This window comes from Megascapheus bottae, chromosome 33, assembly GCF_031878675.1.
Source record: "Megascapheus bottae isolate mThoBot1 chromosome 33, mThoBot2.hap1, whole genome shotgun sequence".
NCBI lineage: Eukaryota > Metazoa > Chordata > Mammalia > Rodentia > Geomyidae > Megascapheus > Megascapheus bottae.
In genome coordinates, this window is record NC_143541.1 from 6,261,036 (window position 1) to 6,278,528 (window position 17,493).

General features: G+C 52.3%; 1 protein-coding gene across 1 annotated transcript in view; it reads left to right on the forward strand.

Annotated features, from left to right (window-relative positions):
* Positions 1-17,493, forward strand: part of Slc6a11 (solute carrier family 6 member 11) — a 70,444-nt gene that overhangs the window by 11,596 nt on the left and 41,355 nt on the right. The window contains exon 5 of the mRNA XM_090324018.1: positions 11,496-11,628. Coding sequence (XP_090180144.1) covers positions 11,496-11,628 — 133 coding nt within the window. The remainder of the gene's footprint in view (positions 1-11,495; positions 11,629-17,493) is intronic.

A 17,493-nucleotide genomic window follows, 5' to 3' on the forward strand; every position in this document is an offset into this window, starting at 1 on the left:
GACCAAGCTTTTTAGCAGTTGGGCCTTCAGGGGACAGGTAAGATTCAAATCACAAGGGGATTCACTAGTCCCTGCTTCACCAACCCCAGAGGGTTGCTGTGAGGATTAGATGAGGTGACATTCTGAGAACTGGTAGGTGCTAAATGGTGCCTGAGTTCTTCTTTCCAAGGCACAGTGGGCCTGGCCTGGCTGCCCACCCCGGCAGGCACAGGGCCGGGGTTCACTTTCAGGACCTCCCTCCCTGCCATGCATCCTTCCAGCCACCTGTGCCCAACTACAGTAAATAATAAATTCCCCAGACTAAACAGTCCGTACATCTGAGCAGTACCCTGAAGTCTCCACCCATCCATCCTGCTGCTCTCTGCTGGATGGAAAGCATTGCTTTTTTATTCATTTGTGGCACTGGGGATTTGAACTCGGGGCCTCATGTGCTTCCTGCTTGCTAGGTGGGTGAATCTGCCCCTTTTGAGCTCACTCCTGTCCGTTTGCTTTAGTTGATTTTGGATAAGGTCTCGTATTTTTGCTCAGGGACAGTCTTGGTCTTGATCTTTCTACCCACGCCTCCCACACATCTGGATGACAGGTACATGCCACCACACCCAGTGCCAAGGCAGAAGCTGGGCCCTGCCACGGAGGATGCTTGCATGTTTGGAGCCTGTGCCTTTTTGAGGGGTTGGTAATGGTTCTGTGTTTGTCCTTGAAGGGCGCCTGTGCAGTACAGGGTCAGGTCTGGGGGTAAGGTGGGGCCCCCTGGCTGCAGGTGCTCTGGGGGTGGTCTAGGTGTGGGGCAGGGGTGCCCTGACCTCTGGGTGCCATCTGGGAGGGCAGTGCTTCATTCTTCATTCTGCCTGGCTGTGCTGTGCTCCGAGGCAAGTAAAGAATGGCCCCAGTGATCATTGCACAGCCTTCCCGCACTCTGGAGGATGGGCACGGGACCCCCACATTTTCCTGGACCCAGCAGCTGATTCTGAGGTGACCATCAACCCCTGGCCTGCACTATTCTATGTCTCTAAAATCCCCCAGCAGAGAGTTTCTTTGGGAGTATGAGCAAGTTGTCTCCAGCCTGTGCCTGTCCATGGAGGCACCATTTGTGATGGTTTAAAAAAATACATCTTCAATATGGTAAATTATGCAAAGCTGTAAAATGAGCGAGGAAGGAAATCTGTTGATATGGGGACTTTTCATTATCTGGAATTAAAGTAAGGGGAAAGGCGAGGCGTAGAGACTGCTAGCGTGGGTTGAGTATTCCTTATCTGAAATGCTGGGCACCAGAAGTAGTTTGGATTGTTTTGGATTTGGGGACATTTGCATGACATAGTGACACACTTGGGAATGGGACCTGTGGCTGAGTACAGATTTTATGGTCTATACATCCTTCTATACACTGCCTGGGATTCTTTTAGTGTTTTCTGGGAGCCTGATTTCAACTATGACCTGTGAGGGTCAAGTATGAAGTTTTTCAGTGTCAGGTTGATGCTCAGAACACCTGGATTTTGGAGCATTTGAGCTGTGAGATTTTTGTATTGGGGGTGTTCAGCTGCTGAGACCTAGGCATAGACATGCATGCCCCAGTACCCTGGAACTTGTCAACCCTAGAGGGAGGGTTATTTATTGTTGTTTGCTTGCTTGCTTTGGTGCCTGTCCTGATTTTTTTTTTTTTTGCTCAAGGTTCTACTTCTTAAGCTCCAGCTCTACTTCTGGCTTTTTGCTAGCTAATTGGAGATAAGGGTCTCATGGCCTTTGCAGCCTGGGCTGAATTTGAACCATGATCTTCCGATCTCAGCCTCCTTTCTGAGTAGGATTACAGACATGAGCCACTGGTACCCCATCTTGTTTGGTTTCTTATGTGTGTCAGTACCAGGGTTTGAACAAAGGGCCTCAAGGGTTTTTGTTGGGCTTTCTTGCTCACAGCTGGTGCCCTACCACTCAAGCCATCTCTGCAGTCTTACTTTTTGCTGACTGATCAGAGATGGGAGTGTTGAGAACTTTTCTTTCCGGGCTGGTTTTGAGCCACGCTCCTCTAGAGCTCAGCCTCCTGAGTATGTAAGATTACAAGCAGAACAGTGAGAGTGTGAGGATTGGGTTGTTCCGTATTTTTTGATTTTGTACTTTTGTTGTATTTGAGTTGTATAACTTTACCCCTGGGAATGTAATCACATCATCATCATCATCATCACCACCATCATCACCATCATCACCATCATGCTTCCTTCATGGTAATGGTAATGATTGTTCCTATTTGTGTGACAAACACCAGTTATAGCCTAGATTTTACTTACCTAATCTTTGTTCATTTATCAAACCATTTGTTAAAGGTTACCTTCCCTTTTTTTTTTTTTTTTTTTTTTTTTTTGTGGGTCATGGGGCTTGAACTCAGCCTGGATGCTGTCTTTGAGCTCTTCAGCTCAAGGCAACCACCCTACCTTTGAGCCAAGCCCTACTTCCCATTTTCTAGAGATTAATCGGAGATAAGAGTCTCAGGTCCTTTTGTTCCCGGGCTGGCTTTGAACCTTGATCCTCAGATCTCAGCCTCCTGAGTAGCTAGGATGACGGGCGTGAGCCACTGCGCCCAGCTTGGTTAGCTTCCTTTTAAGTCAACCCAGTGAGCTGAGCACAAGAAAACTGTCCATCTTGCCTTCACTAGACATTATCCTGGAGATTCTGGAGAATTGCGGAAGCCCATGGACCCAGAGCCCAAGCCCAGCTGCCAGTGGTGCCACCATCCAACCCTGCTCTGTTGGCTGCTGTGCTGGCTGCCTTGCTGCTCGGGGCGAGAGCTCAGGTCTTTGAGGAAGGCCTCCTACTCACTGTCCACAGCACTGAGGCCAGGCGGATCCCGTGTGCAGCCAAGGAGAGCAGGGCAGAGATCAGGAGATTCACTGGAGCAAACTGAGGGGCATTTCGTTCTTGGAGAATTGTGATCCCTTTACTCTAATTGTAGAATAATTAACTGATTGCAAAAACAGCAAATGTTGTAAGCAAGTTAAACTCAATAGGCATGGATTTGCATAACAGATTATATATCACTTATAAAAACATTTTCCCGGGGCCAGGAGTTTGGCCTCGTGGTAGAGTGCTTGCCTAGCATCCACGATGGCCCAGGTTTGATTCCTTGGTACCACATACATGGAAAAAAGCCGGAAATGGTGCTGAGGCTCAAGTGGTAGAGCTCTAGCCTTGAGAAAGTCCAAGGACAGTGCTCAGGCCCTGAGCTCAAGCCCAGGACTGGCAAAAAAAAAAAAAGTTTTCCTTTCATCCCCAGGTTGGTGCATTAACAATCCCCTCACCTTCCGTGGGTTCCTGGAACCGTGGATGATGTCTTCCTTTTCCTCCCACGCTGGCTGTGAGTGCAGACAACAGCTCAGCTCAGCTCCCACTCCAGTTCCTGGTCACAGGCTTTTGATTCCTTTATTGCAAATTTTGCTGTGTCCTCTTTTAAGTTAATTTGGCATGTGTGTAGGAAATATGTTTGAGTAAAAGCAGAGAAGTAACAAAGAATACAATTTCCATTTCTAAACACTTGAAACAGGGGTGGGGGCTTTTTTCATCAGTGCCCACCATTCTGGTTTCTTCTTCTTGATGCCGGATGCTTGGTTGGTGGCGGCGGGGGGTCGGGGGAAGCCCTCTGGAGAGGCTGACACCACACAACTCCCTCTCACCCACAAGCACGGAGAAATCCTTTACCACCAGAAAGGTGAAGAGGTGGGGGTCCCAGGGTTTCTCTCTGCCCCATGGGAAGCTATGCACCCAAGTTATCCCCACTGGGGGCCCCTGAGCCAGATCGCCCATCCAGGAGTAACAAGATGATATTGTACGGCTGATGGGGTCAGAGCCCCACATGAGAGGAACAGGGCTGCTTGAAGGCAGCAGAACTGTGTCTACCTGGTGTGGTGAGGCCTGGGGCCTGCAGCCAGGCTCGTCTGTCCTGCTGCTTGTGCTTGCTTACCTTGGCCCTTTGACCTTGTCTGCACAGTGGGATGGGCCAGCTCAGCGGAGGCAGCAGTGGCTGAACTTGGTTAAGTACTGAGTGTCTGTGCTCACGCTTCTGGTGCCCTCCCGATCCTTGGCTGCGTGGAGGTGTTTGTACGTGAGGTCAGCCAGGCAGACGTGCGACGTCCTCCACTGAGTGTGGGGAAGGAGCAACCAGCGAACTCTTAGAGTCTCACCTGAGGTTCCTTTGGTGCCCTGATGAACCCAGAAGGGAAAGGGCCATTTAATTAGTTAGCACCTACTGTGCATTCTGGTCCAGCACTCAGTCCTCTGAGAGGGTCCCTTCTTGGAATTCACCCACCTGGGGGACACAAAGGAAAAGAACCTCTCCAGGTTTGCATCTTAGGTGGGCGCTGGGGTGGCAGGAGTCAGAGGTTCTTGTCCAGGGGCTTCTCCCAGGGAGCACAGGCCCAAGGCAGGCTTCAGCCTGTCCTCTGATGCTACCTGCATCTCTCTGCTATTCCAGGCCCCTCCAGGCTGACTTGAAATATGCTCAGCTGCTTTATTGCAGAATCTGGTTGGCCTGAAACTCTCCCCACCCCCAGTCCTGTGCTCCAAGGCCATGGGGGCAGGAGATTTGCTTCCAGGGGTCTCTATGCTTGGAAGTGGATGGAAAGAGGCACTTGGCAGGGGCTGGTTCCCTGAGGTCCCCGGGGCTGGCAGGTGTGTCTTCCCTGAGTTTTAAGAAGCCTTTTAGGAAATGACCAGGGTCTTGTTTTGTACCACACTGAGTGGAGAGTTGAGTATGAAATGGGTCCCCGCTCTGCCCTCTTGGGTGCCTGTGCCCTGCAGCTGGTGGCAGGAGGCATCCATGGAAGCTGGTTTAATCCAGGGGAGGAACAGAGCCTTGGAAACAGCTGTTACCTGAAAGCTGTGTGTCATCTGCATTCCAGATTGTCTGTAATAGAGCTACAAGAGCGCATATGCAATCCTCCCCATTCCCCCGTGGGCACATACCTGTTCTGTGCTTGATGGCCCTCCCTGGGCTAGCGGATGGCAGAGGTCCAGGATTGGGGAAGTCCCCAGAGCTGGGGGCTGTCTTGCACTTCCTTGTGGTGGTCCTTGAGATGTCCTTCTGACCCCAAGCCACCTCCTCCCTTTATGGTGTGTGTGTGTGTGTGTGTGTGTGTGTGTGTGTGTGTGCGCGCGCGCGTGTGTGTTTTACTGGGTTTGAACTCAGAGCCTCACGCTTGCTAGGCAGACACCCTACCTCTTGAGCCACACTGCCAGCTCCTCTTTTACTTTACATTATTTTTTTCCAGTAAGGTCTTGGTAGTCTCAGACTGTGAACATCCTTCCTGTGGCCTCCTACTTAGTTGGGATCACAAGTTTGAACACCTTACCTCGCTTGTGTGTTGCAATAAGTCTTACTAAATTTTTTTTGTCTAGGCTTAGTCTTAAACCCCAGTCGTTCTCTGAGCAGCAGGGATTGCAGGCGTGAGTCACCATACTCAGCCTCCATCTACAGTTTTTAACTCCGTAATGGTATGAAGGTGAGATGTGTCCCATAGCACTGAGCTTTGGGTTTTGCATTTGGATCTGGCGGTATCCCCGGCGAGCATATGGTCCTTCCTGGATGCTGGCCAGGATGGATGCAGGGCCCACCGCGATAGGGAGAACCCTGTGACGTGGCCAGGTTACTAGGGTACATCTTTAACCTGGGGTGTTTTCAGCTTGGGGTGTGTGTATCAGATGTGGCCCCACTGTGCTTGAAGGCACACTGGCTTTCTGAAAAGCTGTGGGGTGTGTGGTCCGTGTGGGCCTCAGCCTTTCTGTCCCCCCCTCTCCTGGAGTCCCTCCAGGATGCCCAGTCTCCACAAAGCTCAGGCGGCTGTGCAGGATGCGGGGTGTGGGGTCACCCTGCCTGGGCTTTGGCTTCCTCATTAATGCAGACTGGGGTTCCTGGGCACACGTGGAACAGGGTCCCCATAGATCTAGAAGAGGCCACCAAGTCTGAGGAGGAGAGGGCAGGAATGAAATGAAGCCGGGACCCCAGTCTGCAGGGGCTGCGAGATGACCCTGTGTCGGCCTCCAGGAGCCGGGCGGTCTCCTTGCCTTTCCTTGGAACACTTTGCCCTTCTGTGTGCATAAGCTCTACTCACTCCTCCAGGGAGGCACACATTGGAGGCCTTTCCCTGCGTCCCTCCCTGCCTCCAGCCCTGCTGTCTTCTGTCCCTGTGGAGACCCAGGCCTTTAAAGCCACAGAGAAAATGGAGCTGGCAGGGAACCTGAGTTTGGAAGCCTGGGGTTCAAGGTCAGTTTTGTGAATATGGACCAAGTAAATACCTACGTGGACCCTGCGTCTGCTGACCAACCATTGTGGCATAAAGTACATGCTGTGCACAGTGCTGGGGTATTCAGCCCCGCCCCCATCCCGGGGTACATTCCAGGACCCCCACGGCTGCCCGGATCCACAGATCACTACGCCCCATCTTTGCTGTGTGTCCCTCTACATTACATCTGTGTGACAGTTAGCTTAAACAGTCCGTCACAGCAAGAGTTCCACAGCAACAACTAGCAGTAAAATCGAGTGTTGAAAAACACCTCAAAGTGTTGCTCGGCTCCCTCCTCCTTTCCTGGTTCTCCCTGAAGTCAGACTGGCTGTGTAGACACAGAGAGAGTAGATTTGTGATGGGTGGGTGACTCAGAATGGTATGTAATTTAAAACTTAGGAATTTTATGTCTGGAAGTTTTTGTCTTTCTTCCTTTTCCCTTCCCTTCCCTTCCCTTCCCTTCCATTTCCTTTCCTCCCCCTCTCCTCTCCTCTCCTCCCCTCCCTTCCCCTCCCCTCTCCTTTCCTTTTCTGTGCTGGCCTTAGGGCTTTAACTCGGGGCCTGGGCATTGTCCCTTAGCTTTTTCACTCAAGGCTGGCACTCTGTTATTTGAGCCACAGCTCCACTTCTAGCTTTTTGCTGGTTAATTGGAGATTCATGGACTTCCCTGCCTTGGCTGGCTTCCAACTGGGATCCTCAGATCTCAGTCTCCTGAGTGGCTAAGGATACAGGTGTGAACCCCCAGAGCGTGGCATCTTTCTGGGATTTTCTATGTCGTATTTTTGGGCCATGGATGAATGTTAGTGCTGCTCTGGAGAAGCAGAAGTGTGCTTCTCCCCAGAAAACTTTAATAGGATTGCCAAGGAGTCCTTTATGTGCCATAGAAGACCCCCTTTATGAGCAGATTTACCCTGGGAGATGCCACCACGGCTCAGGCTTAGAAAATTTCCATCGCCGGATTCAGAGCCTGTGTGCCCATTGGTAGTTCATCATCATTCTCCTCCCGGGCAGCTGCTCGTCTGTCTCTGCAGATCTGCCTCGTCTAGACAGGGTGCAGAAATGGAATTGTGCAGTTTGTGTCTTTCACAGTTGGCTTCTCTCATAAAGTCTGGCAGTTTCAAGGTTCACCCGTGAAACACAAGCCTGAATGAGCTTGCGTGACTGTCTCTCACCTGTGGTGCTGGAGACTGAAGATGCTTTGCCTTTTAAAAAATTATTTTGTGAGTTCCCCCCACCCCATTTTAGAATGCTTACATATATATATATATATATATATATATATATATATATATATATATATATATATAATGGGGCATCGCGGTGATGGGACCAGGTCCAAACCACAGAAGCCACTTGTGTTACATGTGAATTCTTGGAGGTAATTTTGGACCATCCTTGAGTGTGTCTGTGTTGTTTTTTTTTTCCTGTGACCTGTCAAATTGACACACAAAGGATTCAGACTTCAGATCATCTAGGGTTTCGGATCAGGAACCCCCACTGTGAGCCACCTTCTTTTGTGTAGCTGCACACGATTGCTTGCCTGGATGCCTTGCGCCTGTTACCCGTGCATCTGCTGATGGACACCTGAGTGCTTTCCGTTTGGGGCTATTAAGAGAAATGCTGTTCTGGGCAAGAATGGACAAGGTTTTGTTTCCTCTTTTTCTGCATTCTTGGGTATATCTGGGACTGGAACTTGCTAGATTTTAGCTGGGCACTAGTCACTCATGTCTGTAATCCTGACTACTCACAGCTACTCAAGGGGCAAGATTTAAAGCAAGCTAGCCCAGACAGAAAAGTTCACAAGAGACTCCACCTCCAGTCAACCAGCAAAATGCTTAACTGGAGGTATGGATCCGTTGGTAGAGCACCAAAGATGAGCAAGCAAGCAAGCCCAATGCGTGTGGAGCCTTGAGTTCAAATCCCTCATAGTATTGCCTTTTAAAGAATAAGAGAACAATGCCTAGGCTTTATGTCTTTGAAGTTTTTATGAAAGTATCATCTGGTTTGCAAAGCATCTGAACTATTTCTCCCAACAATACGGGTGGCTTGCGTTTGGCCACATCCCAGCAAAATGTGCAGCTGTGGGTGGGAAGTGGCTCTTGCCGTGGCGTGGCTTTACGTTCCAGCGGAGGAGCACCGGCAAATAAATGTGCCAAATAAAGGGTTATGCCAAGCACACAGCTGTCTTATTTCAGAGCCCCTTGGCCTTCAGTGTTCTAAAGCTGCTTGAGAATTCTATGGAAGCAGGAAGCCTGTGGTATTTTGTCAGAGGAGGTCCCAGTGTAGTATCGCCTCGGACAGGGCTCTGCAAACTGGCTGATTTCATCTGACTGGTTGTGTGTGTGTGTGTGTGTGTGTGCACGCGCGCGCGTGCACATGTGCACACATGCGCGCGCATGAAGAACCTGTTTTAGTGCCTGGCACATAGTAGGTGCACAGTGAGTGTTGCTCTAATGTCTGCACTCCTCCCCACACCCAGGGGCCCCACCAGTGCAGTGTTCTCCACTCCCTGAGCAGCGTAGGGGGCGGGAGGGGTGGACTAGGAGGTCTGGTCCTGGGCCTGGCTGGCCTGTGTGTTGGCAGCAAGCTCCTCCTTATTCAGACTTTTCTTCTGTCCCAAGCTTCCTGGGGGAGGGCCATTCCATGAGCCTTTTCCCAGGAAGAGCTGTGCCCCTAAACCTGCAGTGGGACAGCCCAGACCCCACGCTCCTGGAGTCTCTATCAGGCAGCCTGAGAACCCACTGCTGAGCCTCGTTCACTCCATAACCCCGAGGTGCAATCCTAGTGACAGCAAGAAAAGAGGGTGAGGCTGTTTTCCAAATGAGCCATTCACCCGCCCTGGCTTTCGGGAGTCTGCCTTCTCATTCTGGGAACAAGATTGTTCAGTTGAGCGAGAGCTGGCGCAGACGGCCCTGCTCAGAACTCACAGCATCCAAGATGTGGAGATGGAGGAGCAAAGCCAGAGCCCTTCTGGCAGGCCCACCGCCCCTCCCCCTCCTTCCCTCCCTCCCTCCCAGTCCCTGTGCAGCCTGCCTTCCCATCCCCACTTCAGCAAGCAGTTCTCCCTGCAGGAAGGAATGCTGGTGCCTGCACACATGCCTGTAACCCCTGTGGGCTGAGGGCCTGGGGTGTCTCTTCCATGACATGGCCAGGTCTGGCGCAGGGCACACCAGGCTATTTCTATCTGCATAGCGCCAGGGTGGGTTCATCCACCAGCAGAGGCCCTGTCTCCCTGGAGGCTGTGGGCGGCAGCTAGAAGGCAACAGGCATCTTCCAGCTACCAGGCTCCTCCTGAGCTAGGAACAAGAGACATTTCCAGGAGCAGTTTGAGAATGGCCGTATTTGTGGGGATGAGATCCCTCTCTGTTGGTGCTTCTCAAAGAACCCATGTAGGACAAGCAAGAAATCATTAGTCGCATTAGGAATTGTTGGTTGCATTACACCCCTAGGCCTCTGGGGGTGCTTGTTACTGCAGCAGAACCCAGCCTATGCTGACTGCTGCAAGGAAGCCAGGAGAGCTGCCTGGAAGCTGCCTGGAAGCTGGGCTGTGCACGTAAGCCACACATGGAGGGAACGGGAGCAGAGTAAAACCAGGAGAAGCATGGAGATCCCCTTCCCAAATTCCTGCCAAGAAAAAGACAAGGTTCACCCTTGATGAGCATCTTTGGTGGTGATTCTGCCTCATTGTGCAGAAGAGAGCCTTGGGGACACCGGGCGGGTTGTAGCGCCCGGGGCCCCATTCTGCAAAGACTGAGGCTCAAGTGTCCATTTGCGGGAAGTCCCCCAGGCCCCTGCTCTGGGACAGGCAATATGTGCAATGATAGTGGTAGATTTTCATGAATAAAACGTGAAGTTTCAAAAAGAGCCAAAGCATGAAAAAGCATTGTCCCTGTGCTTGCCTGCTGCCCGTTTGTCCAGCTTGCTCCAGGGAAGAACTTACCTTTAACATGGCCGCTAGTGCACCGGCTAGCACAGAGCAGACGCTTTGTAAATGAGTGGTGGCTGCTCCCACGTCTCCTGGCAGTGAACCCCAGAGTTGGTTTCCCTTCCAGTGAGCCTGTGGCCGCACACAGTCTGATTTTGTTTGGGGGCCTGCCTGATGTCTGCAGGAAGGGGGACAGGCTGCTGACCAGGGCTAATTGGTGGTGTCCTTGGGAGATAGACACAGAAGCAGGCCTCAGCAGATGCCCAGGAGACACACTGAGGGTGGCTTTCACACTTGGTGGGCATTTTAAGAGCACCAAAAGCAGCTGGCACTGTTTGGTAGTGGTGAGGGAGAGCTTGGCAGCCTGAATGGGGTTCGTGGAGCAAATTTGGAGGGGATTGTCTGGGTGCCATGACTCTATGCAATATGGCTGGAGCGTGGCAAGTCGGACCTTAAAGGAGTAGCTCAAGTAAGGACTCAGGGAGCCAGGCTTGCACAGTCGAGGCTGGGGAACTGATGGGTCCCAAGGGAAGGCCATGGCGTCGTGACAGGGACCTGGCTCTTCTGTGGCGTGGGCCTCTGAGATTCCCCAGCCCTTGGCATGCCACCTGCGGCTTCCTGTGCACCTCCTCCGCACCCCCTTCCCGGGCCCTCCTGGGCCCCTGCTTGCTGACTCTGGGGTTGAGCTCTGGCTGTTCTTCGATCACCTCTCCTTCTCCTCCTGCCTTGGTTCCTTCATCCTTCACGTGCTCGTGCAGCGCGTCCTCCAGGAAGCTGTCCTGGAGTCTCTGGAGGACACAGAGCCCCCCCCCCAGACCTAAGTCACTTCACCCTAGATGTTTGGTCCTTCCTCCTACTCCATCCTGACCCGGGGACAGCAACGGCGCTGGAGCCCTCGGAGCTCTGACTTGGAGAGGCTGGCCCTGACACTTGCTGTGGAAAGGGATCTGGAAGTTTCTGTGTCAAGTGGCCCATGTTCCATGGTTGACCAAATGATGGCCAGAGAGAGCCCTGCAGCTGCCCCAGGTTTAGCAGAGTGGGGGTATGCGGTCTCCCCTTGAGGACCCCCAGGGTAGTGGGGTGCTTCTGCCTTCCCTAGGTCCCCGTTCACCGGGTCTGTGCTTTATGTCTCCCATCCTCTTGTAGGCCTTGGGCCGAGCCCAGGGTTTGACCCGTGGGGAATGAAGGAATGGAAGATGGGGGCGAGGGGTGGCAGGTCCCCAGTTCTCTGCTGCCCTGGTTGCACGGCAGGTGGGCCCCTGCCCTGTCCGTGTCCAGCCTGGTGACTGTCTGCCCTCCCTCTGTAGGCGCCGGGTCCTGGCCATTTCCGCTGGGATTGAGCACATCGGGAGCCTCCGCTGGGAGCTGGCCCTGTGTCTCCTGGCGGCCTGGACCATCTGCTACTTCTGCATCTGGAAGGGAACCAAGTCCACAGGAAAGGTAAGAGGTCACTCTTCAGCAAGAGGCTTGGCTTGTCCTTGAACAAGCTCCCGGCTGATCAGCAAAGTGCCCGGGGGTTCCTGTGGTGAAGGCCAGCTCTTAGGCTGGCCTATGGAAGAGCACTGCATGGGAGAGTCCATACAGAGCCCACAATTAACTCCACCATGCATTGATAACACTTTAAGGCTGTTCTATTTTGCCACTGACCCTCAGTGAAAGAATAAGGCCTCACCTAAGAATCACATAAGGTAGCCAAGGTCTGGTGGCTTACACCTGTAATCCGAGCAAGGTAAGAGGCTGAGATCTGAGCATCAAGTTTCCAACCCAGCCTTGGCAGGCAAACTCATGAGACCCTTATCTCCAATTAACCAGCAAAAAAAGCCAGAAGTGGAGGTATGGCTTAAGTGGCAGAGCACTAGCCTTGAATGACAAAGCCGAGTGAGAACACGAGGCCCTGAGCTCAAACCTCAGTACTGACACAAAATAATTTAAATAAAACCAGACAAGGTAGAGTGGTAATGAGACTGAAAGATAGCATGTCCTCAACGAATGTGACAGTTCTGTCATGAAGTCAAGGCTCCAGGTACCAGCCAGGTCAGGGGATGCTACAATCTCTACTGGGTCCCAGATCTCAGAGCATCATTCTCAATCGCTGTGGGCTGCGGAGGGAAGAGCCGACAGTTTCCACCCTGCAGCTTCAGCAAACCAGGTGGCCCTCTTGGTCCTCCACTGGTTGAGCTTTCCCAGGCCCAGGGGAAGCTGGGAAGCAGTGAGAAACCTGGACTTTCTGGTCAGTGAGTGTGTGGCATTCACCTGGAATCCAGTGTGAAGCTCGGGGCTAAGTCCACTGTGATTCTACATTTTACTAAAAACAAATCCAAGAGGGAAAGAATTGGCTGCAAATGTTAAGCAATGGGGAGATTTCAAGGAGCTGGTTCTGGCATCCTTTGGAGAGTGAGGTGTGGCCAGACTGGACTGGTATACCCCTGGACCAGCCAGCACGTGCCCGCACCGCTGTCCTGGTTAGCCTCAGGTCCACAGCCCCTCCCTATCCCCCCAGGTTCGTCCTCCCTGCTTCCCATGTTTTCCTATGCAGGGGTCACCCTGGCTGATCACTCCTTGCCTGCCTGTCCACGATTGGCAGCTGGCTATGAATTCCAAGCTCCTGGCTGAGGCAGGTGCTGGATGAAGAATGACGTCTCCTAGGAAATAGGAACTTAGGTACTCTGGGCCTCCATTCTGGGAGGGGGCGGGGTAGAAGAGGAAGAGGCTGTGACGTGAGATTCCCCTCCTTTGGAGGGCAGGAAGGGAAGCATGGTAGAAATGAGGGGCATCCCACAGTTCCTGCCACCCACCTAAAGAAGCTGAAGGGTGCCAAGGTGCCCTGGAGACCCTGAAAGTTCAAGAGTCACCATGTCTCTTGGTGGCCTTTTGCTTTCTCTGGGTTGTATCATGAAGATAATGGGATTTAACAAAAAAAAATCTCTTCCTACCTATGAAACTGCTTTATTCTATTCATCAAGTTAAAATAGTATCCAGGCTGCCCTCCCGTTTCCCTGACAGACCCCGCTCCATCCGTGCTTCCACTCACACTAAAGAAGAGAAGGTCTGTAGGGTTCTCACCCAGATCCAAGCCCGAGGTAGGCCCTGCATTCGTGTGGTGGGGGTATGTCGCTCCGTGTCGCTGCACATTCATTTCTCCTTCTCACAGTGGAGGTGGACACTCTGGCTGGCTGTGGGAAGGGGTGAGAAGGAAAGTCGGGGCAGCACGTGCACACAACCCCGCTCCTCCTTCACGACGGCAGCAGTCCCAGTGGCCATCTGTCTGGAGTTCATACTCATTCTCCTTCGTGCTCACACGCCCTCTCAAGCCCTGAGACCAGAGCACAGGCCCCGGGAGGATGAAGGATCTTATTCAGAGACCCTCCTCAGGAAGTGGGGTGTGGCCACACAGCTGGCATTCTGGGTGGGCACTCTGGGTGGCCATGTCATCTGCAGCATGGGTGCAGAGGCCGTGGAGGTGGCTAGGACAGCACACAGCGGGTGTCTGGGGATGATTGATCTAAGAGATGTTCTCTATTCTGTGACGCAACCATTGCACATTCATTTGAGGGCCTTCTATCTGTATTCCGTTTTAAAAAATCATAGCACAGTCTGGACAGCAAGGCAAAGGTTTTATGATATGATTTTGTGCTCTAGGCATATTTGTTAAAGACACAAACATCTGCCTTCCCCTTTTCCTTTCTCTCTCTTCCTTCCATCTTGCCATCCTTCTTTTCTTCCTTCCTTTCTCTCTTTCACTCCCTCCTTCCCTCCCTCCCTCCTTCTCTCAATCTCTTCAGTGATAAGACTTGAACTCAGGGCCTTACACTTCCTTGGCTGGCTTTTTTTTTTCTTTTTGCCAGTCCTGGGCCATGAACTCAGGGCCTGAGCACTGTCCTTGGACTTTCTCAAGGCTAGAACTCCACTTCCGGCTTTTTTCTATGAATGTAGTACCAAGGAATCAAACACGGGTCCTCGTGCATGCCAGGCAAGCACTCTACCACTAGGGTAAACTCCTGGCCCTTGGCTGGCTTTCTTAAAGGGCAACTCTACCAGTTGAACCATACCTTCAAGCCTGGATTTATTTTTCTGGTGAAATTCTCTCAGGACTTTTCTGCCCAGGCTGGTATGGAGAGCCCTGATCCTCTGGATCTCAGCCTCCTGAGTTGCTAGCAGGGATCCCATGCTGAGCCACTGACGCCTGGCAGGAAAACCCTTTTTATTAGTGTGTGCCTCCTGTTGTGACTTTGCTAGACCTTAATCTATCTGGAGGACTGGCTTTAGGACTGGACCTGGCACACGGCCTGGGTTTGTGAGTAAAGATTTTCTGGAACACAGCCACGTGAATTCGCTCATGTGTTAACGTTTGGCTCCTTTCTTCGTCTTTTGTGGCAGAGTTGAGTGACTACAACAAAGACTGCATGCGTGGCCAGCAAAGTCTTAATACGCACGTTGAGTATCCGTAATCCGAAACTTGGAGACCCCCCGCTCCCCAAATAATCCAAAAGCTAAAGCTTTGTGTGGCTGGCACACTGCCACGAACATAAAATTTTGTGTCACAAAATTATTTTAAAAAACGTTATCTATGATTGCCTGTAAGGCCCATGTGTAAGAGGCATGTGAAATGCAAGGGAAGGTCATGCTTGGACTTGCTTCCTCCCCAAGAAATCTCAGTGTGCACACGCAACATTCCCAAAATCAGAGAGAGAGAGAATATCTGAAATCTGAAACATTTTCTGGTCCCAAGTGTGTTGGATAAGGTTTAGCTACTTGACCTGTATCCACGATCAAAACAAATGATCAGATCTAATCCATCAATCTGAGTGCTTCCCATTTAACAAGAAAGGAATGTAGCAAATGTTATCTCCCACAGCACAAGCCCTTTCTAGCACTGGGAAAGTGAGTGGTGGTCTGTACGGGGGCCTCACTCTTCTCCACATGTCCCCTCAAAAGTAACATCTCTATCCAGATCCTCAGCAGCCGAGAAGTCTGTGTATTCTTTCCTTCATTCTTTCACTCCTGCGGTAGGTTTTATTGTGCACCTACTGAGTGCAAGGCCCTAGACTGGGGCCTCTCTTCAGTAGATGGATACCAAGACTTGAGACAAGCAGAGTTGTGGCGGTAGCTGGGCCCCATGGGCCACGGTGAGGGATGTGGACTTTATTCTGAATGTCTTGAGGCAGGGCAGTGTAGACTGGTGTCCTGCTTGTTGTAGATGGGCTGGTGGCCCTGGAAACCATGGCATCTCTGTCGGCAGGTGACTTGGCAGATAGCCATGGGGGGAGGGGTGGGCAGGCAGATGGGAGCTCCTCTGGATACAAAATGTTGATATCTTGATGTCTCCCTGCACCCTGGGCTGCAGAGGACAGCCGGCCCCACCCAGCAGATGGGGGGGGGTCCCCTCATGACGCCCCTCCTGGCGCTTGTCCCGTGTTCTCCCTCCTGCCTTGGTCCGTCTTCTGGCCTCTCCTCTGCGGATGATTTATGGATTTTTCCCCTCGTTTCCTGGTCTCCAGGAGCAGGAGCACTGCAAAAACAATTCTGGTTCCTTCCACCTCCCCCACCCCCTTCCCACCCCTGTAAAGGAAGCTGCGGGATTAGCTGGAGTTTGGAGAAGAATCATGGCTTTTCACTGCCCTGGGGCTCTGTTTTTACTCCTTTCAAAGCTGCAGGACACCAACGCCAGGGAAAAGCCCCACACATAGACAGACACACTCACCCAGAAGCAGCTGCAAATGGCCTTGAATTGACTTTTTTCTTCTCCTCTCCCATTTGCCCACAAGGAGAGGCTTGGAGGTGACCGGAGGTCTCTTAAACAGACTTTGTCGTCTGCAGAGATGGGAGAGCAAAGCAGCTCCCGGGCTGCTGCCCCCCCCACTGCACCCCTTCCGTCCTCACACAGCCCAGGGGGTGCTATGCCCACCGCATTTCTCGGAGGATGGAGGCTCGGGGGCTGAGTCTCCAGTCAGGGGTGATTTCAGGTCCCTCGCTGGTCAGCGGGAGCTGGGGGTGCAGCTCGACTGATGTCGTGTTTCTCAGATGCTCAGATTCACAAGCACGGAGGGTCTCAGGTCTCCAGTGGCCCAGGTGTGTGGCAGTTCTCAGGTCCACTGGTTTGAGGGTCTGTGGTGGCTTGTCCCAAGGAAAGAACGAGGCCAGGTTAGCCACAGTGGAGTTGGGGGCCTGGCACTCCAGTGTGGAGGCCTTGGCCCCGAAGCCTGGGGTAATGGTAATAGCCAGAATTACATGTTTCCACTCTCATGCCAGCCCCATCAGGAGCCCCTCAAGTCCCCCCACCCCGTATTCCCTCAGTCACCTAGCCCAGCATCCCCCTCCGCCCTGTCCCGCCAGTGAGGAAGGTTTTCAAACACTGGGAGACACTTGTGAACCATTTGCCTGCATCCATGAGCCTGAGAAGACAGATGGGGCGTCCCAGCCGAGTCCTGGGGAGAACCAGAAGGCAACTTCTAAGTAAAACATTCTGGGCATGGGGACACACAGTTGGCCGACAGGTGCTGGCTCCAGCTTGTGTGAGGACACTGGTGAACATAAGAGAGATACACGTACTGTTCTAGAACCCCACAGCCTCGGTGTGGCCTGGTTCCACGCGGCTCCACAGGTGGCCCGGACACAGGTGAACCCACGTGGTCTCCCTCCGTTTACATGGCCACTGTTCCCAAAATTTCAATCTCAATGAACATGAAGAAGGACAATAATACTTGTATGTGTGAATCCAAGAGTTCAATCCCCAGCATGAAAAATATAAAGGAAGTTGGGCGTGATGGCCTGTGCCTGTCATTGCAGCCAGACGGGAGGCTGACATCGGGAAGGCCGCAGGCCCCAAAGCACAATCCTAGCTCAAAAATAACCAGAGCACAGAGGGGTGGAGGCATGGCTTGAGCAGTGGGGCACCTACCTGCCTAGCAAGCATGAACCCCTGAGTTCAAACCCCAGGAAGGAAGGAGGAGTGAGAGAGGAGGTAGGGGTCGGGATGTAGGGACTGCCACAGGCTCTATGGGAGTTCCGTAGCCATTAATGTGGTATGGGATCCCAGTCCTGGCTGGGTCCTCAGGTAGCTCCTCAGAGGATGGGCTTCCATGCAGTTCTGGCTTGCATCGTGCCATGGAATTGCCATGGGACTGTCTCTTCATAGAGATGTGCCCTGAGGCCCAGGAAGGCACACACTGACACCTGGTCCAGTCACACAGCCAACCCAGAGCCACTCTGCTTCTGCCTCACTTTAGTGTGTAATATTGCCTTATTGTTTTCTGGAACCACATGTCTCCAAAATGAGCTCGACCTGCATTTATTAAATGCCTGTGG